Raw genomic sequence first — 6,000 nt, 5'->3', positions numbered from 1 at the left:
GGAGGACTTTTTCGCAGTGCATTCTGGGACTTGTAGTACAGCCTGTGCAAGGGGCAAGCTTCTTTGTGATTCGCGGCGCCGACTCTGCGCTCCGGGCGCGTCCCCGTGAGGCGGGTCCGAAAGGCGCGCGCTTGCGCCGCGCCCGGAGGGCCCGCCCGCACCTCCGCGGGGCGGGGCCGTCGGTTCCGCGTCGACACCGCCTTCCTGCACCGCCCTTCGCCGGACCCGGCCCGCCCCTTCTTCCTGGAGCCACAGCTGAAGCGGCGGCGGTAGCGGCGGTGGCCCGGCGGGGGGCGGCGAGTGGCCCGCGCGACACGCGCCGGCCCGGACCTTATGCGGTGACTCGCGCGGCGCAGGCGCCTCCTGCCCCGCCGGCGGGGCTCGGGTTTCCCGCGGCGGGATGTTCTCCCGAAGGAGCCACGGGGATGTGAAGAAGTCCACCCAGAAGGTGCTGGACCCCAAGAAGGACGTGCTGACCCGCCTGAAGCACCTGCGGGCGCTGCTGGGTGAGGCGCGAGCCGGGGCGCCGGGCTTGGGGGCACCTGCCCAGACGCGGGCCGGACGAGGGTCGGGACTGGGATGCAGACGGCATCGGGGGTTGGGGGGGCGGCGTCAGACCCTCCTCTCTGGCGCCCGGCATTGTTCCCCAACAGCGGGCACTCTGGCCCTCGGGCTCTGCCCTGTCGCCCAGAGTGTAAATTTACCCCAGATTCGTGCCGGGTCACCCCGAGGCCGGTGGAGCCTTGACTCTTCCCTCCCCAGCAAATCCTGGACTCCAGGTGCTACACACACACACACACACACACACACACACACACACACTGAACTGTCTCCTCCTCTCCCATTTTTTAATTTTAATTTTGGACTCTTGACACCCTGAGTCTCCTAAGTGTTCCCAGCACAGACTTAATTGAACTGTCATCTCTTTCGTGGGCCCGCTCCCCTTAAATTTTATTTTTACTTTTGAGTTGGAGTCTTCAAATAGACTGAGACATGAAGTGCTCCCAGGATAAATTAAATTTAGCTGTCATCCCTCTTCCCATGCTCTTTTTATTTTTATTTTTATTTTTGGTCTGACTGCTTAGGTTTCTTTGTGTCCTTGGTGTGAAGGGGGGCTCCTCCTGTCTTCTTGGAGGGAAGGGTGGCTTTCCTGGGTTCAAGGAGGCTGCTGCTTCTTTATTGCCAAGATGACAGTGATAGTTCTTTGCCTTATTTCGTTTTTATGGACTGCTGGATGGAGGTTCTGTGGAGCCCTGGGGGCCCTGCAGTTGACCTGTGATGAAGCTCATCCTTGTGGGTGTGAGGTGTCCACAAGGCTTCCTGTCACCTGCTGCATGTGATCTGTAGCTGCTTTGCTAGGCTGTGCTTTGTTTTGTTTTCTTACCTACTTAGTCTTAACTTTTGTTAAGGACCAAACACCTGTGCTGTCTATAGTGTTTTGCGTGGGTGGGGGTGTGAGAAAAGAACACCTTGTTTCTTCTAGATGTCTTTTGTATTCTTAAAATGAGCAAAAATCACCTGATTTAGGACACATAGTCTAATGTGCCTATCACTTGAGATATGGGGTAAAAGAATTCATTTTATATGTGAGAATTTTAAATAAAGATCTTGTTCATGAGATTAAAAGTTGCTAAGTATTTCTATTTATATTCTGTGAAGCACCTCTGAGAAAACACACACCTACCTGGTTTCTCCAAGTGAAGTTATTCACAATCTTGAATTCCTTGAGATTACACTATCTTGTTCGGTTTGGAATGAAATATAAATTAGTTACTTACTGTTAGAGGGATTAGTTTTCAAGACTTTTGAAAGTGAAATGTGGTGTCCTTGGTAAACTGAACTGTCTGCTTCCTGTAGTAAAATCTCATGCACACACAGCTTGCATTGTGCAGAGTTTTTAGTAGTGACTGATTAACACCTACTGCAGGGACATTTTTGATAAAGGAGACTTGAACAGTATTTTAAAGCATTTGATACTCTGGAAGTTTTCCTGTGGTAGAGAATTTGAACTTTTGTTCTTTCCAAGTCTGCAGGATTAAGTTGGCTACATTTTGTAAAGGCAGAATCAATTAAACCTAGATCAGTTTGGTTTCTTAGAGATATACAATACATTGTTACCATTCTGAGAAAGTTAGTTTTCAAGGCTGTGTAATTGAGGTTTCACTTTAAGGCGCATATCCTATTTTGAGGAACTTTCTTTTTCATTTCATTGAGCTCATAATGACCTCAGTTTTGTAACAAAGAGAGGTTCTTTGATATTAGGTTTCTTGTTGATGCATTTGTTTGTGGAATGATCCAGTTTACTTTATTGCTGCAATCTTTATCCATAGGGACTAGATTTTTGTAAATGTGTCTGAGGAATTCTACTTGTAATGTCTAATGTAAACTTTTGCTAACAACTATGTTTTAAAGACCTCAAAGAAAGGGGCACCTGTGTAGCTTCTACTCTTCATTTAAGCTCAGGTTATGATCTCACTGTTGTGAGATCAAACCCTGCATCAGGCTCGGTGCCAAGTGTGGAGGCTGCTTGGGGTTCGTTTTCTCTCTCTCTCTCTCTCTCTCTCTCTCTCTCTCTCCCCTTCCCCCTGATTGTGCATTCACTCACTCTCTCTCTCTCTGTCTCTCTCAAAATAGATACATATATAAAAAATTAAAAGCCTTAAAGAAAAACAGTACATTAATGTACTTGTTGCTAGCATATCATATACCCTATTTGTTTGCTACTTTAAAAAAAGTTTTTTTAATGTTTATTTTTGAGACAGAGAGAGACAGAGCATGAACGGGGGAGGGTCAGAGAGGCTCCAGGCTCTGAACTGTCAGCACAGAGCCCGACGCGGGGCTCAAACTCATGGACCGTGAGATCATGACCTGAGCCAAAGTCGGACGCTTAACCGACTGAGCCATCCAGGTGCCCCGTGTTTGCTACTTTAAGAAAAAGCCTATTTAGAAAAAAATGGCCTCTTGATCTGAAAGATAGGAATTGGCCAAGATTAAGAAAACTATTTGAAGGAATTGAATATACATTATTTTTGTATTTTTATTTGCATATTCAGGTAATACTCTTGCATTTCACATATTTTATCATCAAGTGATAATAAAGGTGTTCTTTTTTTTACATAGAAAGATGATACCACTGACCTGGATTTGCAGTTATGGCTTCATCACTTTGGTTAGTTACCTAGCCTGTCTTTGAACCTCAGTTTCTTTACTCTGTCAAATGGGTATGGTAATGTCTGCCTTGTAAAGGTTATTATGATTTAATATATAAACTACTTCAGCTTGGAGCAGGCATATAACAGTTCCCTTTCCCATTACTTTCCTCCCATCATTAATAGGATAGGACAAGTATTTTGATAGGTAGTTTCCCACTCCCCCCTTTGTATTTTGATAATTGCTGTGAATTTGTTCTCTCTTTATAAAAATTAGTCTAAAACTGGCTAAGAAACACACAATGAACTGTGGAAAGTAGAATTTTCTCAGTCATGGTAATGGTTCAAGTTAGAACTTGCTTAGCTACTTTAACCTGGCTACATATTGTAGATTGGTCTGATATTATTAACTTTATTTTACAAAGGGGGAGACTGAGGCACAGGCAGACCTTACAAGGGGCCAAGCGATGTACTAAATGATCTGTATATATTGTGTTAATCACAGACAGAACCATGAGCCCTTAGGTCCCCTGACTTCCAATTCTCCCTGCATTGTTGACATTATCGGTGGAAAAGTAAATGAGTATACAAAACAAAACAGAAACCAAAAAAATTCTCTGTATTGCTATCTTGCCCCAGCAAAGATTCCATGTTTAATTGAAAGTTGAGTGTCTGTTCTGAGTCCTAAAATAGAAATGGCATTGATGTAGCAAGAAGACTTGATGTAATTAGTAAGCATATAGTATGGTATGTACTTAGATAGTGGCTTTTATGGTGGACTTCAATATAGGATTTCAAGGGGTCAAAAAAGATCATTAAGAGTGGCACAAAGAGAAGGACATCTTGAAGGAGGTTTTAGTCATCCTGGGCCCTAAGGATGGTTAGACTAGTTCTGTCCAATAGAAATATAATGTGAGCCACATGTTTAATTTAAAATTTTTTAGTAGCCACATTTAAAAAAGTAAAAGGAAGCAGGTGAAATTAATTTTAATAATACATTTTATTTCATCCCACAGATCTAATATGTATTATATCAACAGGTAATCAATATAAAATAATATTTTTTACCCCAGGTCTTTGAAATCTAGTGTGTGTTGTATACTTATAGCACATCTCCTTTCAAACCAACTGTATTTTAAAAGCTTAGCAGCCACATGTGGCTAGTGGCTACATACTGGACAGAGCAAGGTTAGAATTTGGGAAGGGCAGGGGGAGGACAGTTCCAAGCAAGGGGACCTGGAAGCTGGCAGTGAAAATATGCATGGCAATGATGTGTAAAGGTGAGGAACACCAACCAACCTGCCAGTTCCTCCTGTCTGGTGAGGGAATCGAGTAATGTTGGTCCTGAGATAGAGTGCTAGAACTCTTGCCCCGAGGGTGTTCACAGTGTCAGATGAGTGATTACAGTGCTGTGTAGGCCAGGGGTGGGGGCAGAACGGTGAGTTGGACTGGGGGATACTGGTGGGGGAAAGGAGTGGTGGCCTGACTGGCAGAAGCTGGAGCAGTTGGGGGGCCAGATCAGAAAAGGTCTTGTTTGTCTGAGTTGGAAACTCATGTCTTATCTTGGAGGTGAGAGGGCCCACTTGAAGAACTCTTAGTAGGTCAAATGATAAGACTTGAGAGCTGCCTGTCAACAGAGTCAGGAAGATGGACCGGAGGGGAGGGGTGACACTACTGGCAGTGAAGAAGCAGATTATAAGGGTCTGAAATGAGATGCTCCACGAATGGAGAGGAGGGGCAGGATTACAAAGGACCAATGCAGCAGGAACTAGTGATTGTCTAAGTAAAGAAATGAAACTGAGGTTTGCAGAAGCCAGGTGAGGAGTGATCAATCTGAAGGAGAAGAGATCTGGGATGAGAGGCCATAGTCAGTCAAGTCTAATCATGAGACATCAGGGTTTGGGCCAAATATTTGAAACCAGAGAGGAGAGAGCAGTCTCTCTCAAATGCTCTCTATATATGGACAGAGTAACATGGAATATTTTGGTATATTTCAACTATTGTTTTAGGTAGGGACAAGTTCACTTAAGCAATTTTATTTATTTTTATTATTTATTTATTTTTAAAATATTTGTTTATTTTTGGGAAGAGCACAAGTCAGGGAGGGGCAGAGAGAGGAGGACAGAGGATCCAAAGTGGGCTCAGCACTGACAGGCTGACAGCAGCAAGCCCAGTGTGGTGCTTGAACTTAGGAATTGCAAGATGATGACCTGAGCTAAAGTTGGACGCTCAGCCAACTGAACCACCCAGGTGCCCCTCACTTAGAATTTTAAATGTTGCCTTTTAAACTTATTTTCTTATTAACATTTTCGTACCTTTTTTCTCCCTCTCATTTTTATTAACTACAAACATTGTTGAAACTGTGCAGGGTAAGTTAGCTTACCATTTCCTGGATGGTTAAATTGTTTCCTTCCTTTCTCTTTCTTTCTCTGATGTAAATAATACCACTGTAAACACCTTGGGAAGCAGCTTTTTCTGTATTTTGTGTTATTTCCTCAGGACAGATTCCACTGAAGTCAAATTGCTGGGTTTGAACATGTTTATAACTCGATTCACTGTGTTTTCCTAAGTGTTGCTCCCAATGAGCCTGCTAACAGCAAGGATTGAGACTACCATTTCCACTGTTGTCTGACAAGCAATAAACACACTTGTGTAATTTGATAATTGGCGGTAGGCATTTTGGAGAGTAAGAGTGTCAGGGATAGGACCAGAGGAGTTGGGAGGAGATCCTGGCTGATGATAGGGGAAGATGAGTTTGGTGTTATGGGTGTTGAGTCTGAGCAAAAGGCAAGATCCAAGTGGAAATGTCTGGGAGGTTGTTGGACATGGGGTCTGGAGCTTAATAAGAGGA

General features: G+C 44.1%; 1 protein-coding gene across 7 annotated transcripts in view; it reads left to right on the top strand.

Moving 5' to 3' along the window:
• The first annotated feature begins 261 nt into the window (after positions 1-261).
• Positions 262-6,000, top strand: part of RALGAPA2 (Ral GTPase activating protein catalytic subunit alpha 2) — a 322,541-nt gene continuing 316,802 nt past the window's right edge. For all 7 annotated transcript variants that reach the window (XM_042980989.1, XM_042980987.1, XM_042980988.1 and 4 more), the window contains exon 1: positions 262-506. In XM_042980989.1, coding sequence (XP_042836923.1) covers positions 401-506 — 106 coding nt within the window. In that variant the 5' untranslated portion in view covers positions 262-400. The remainder of the gene's footprint in view (positions 507-6,000) is intronic.

This window comes from Panthera tigris, chromosome A3, assembly GCF_018350195.1.
Source record: "Panthera tigris isolate Pti1 chromosome A3, P.tigris_Pti1_mat1.1, whole genome shotgun sequence".
In the NCBI taxonomy this organism is placed as follows: Eukaryota; Metazoa; Chordata; class Mammalia; order Carnivora; family Felidae; genus Panthera; species Panthera tigris.
This window is presented reverse-complemented; position numbering and strand designations above follow the sequence as displayed.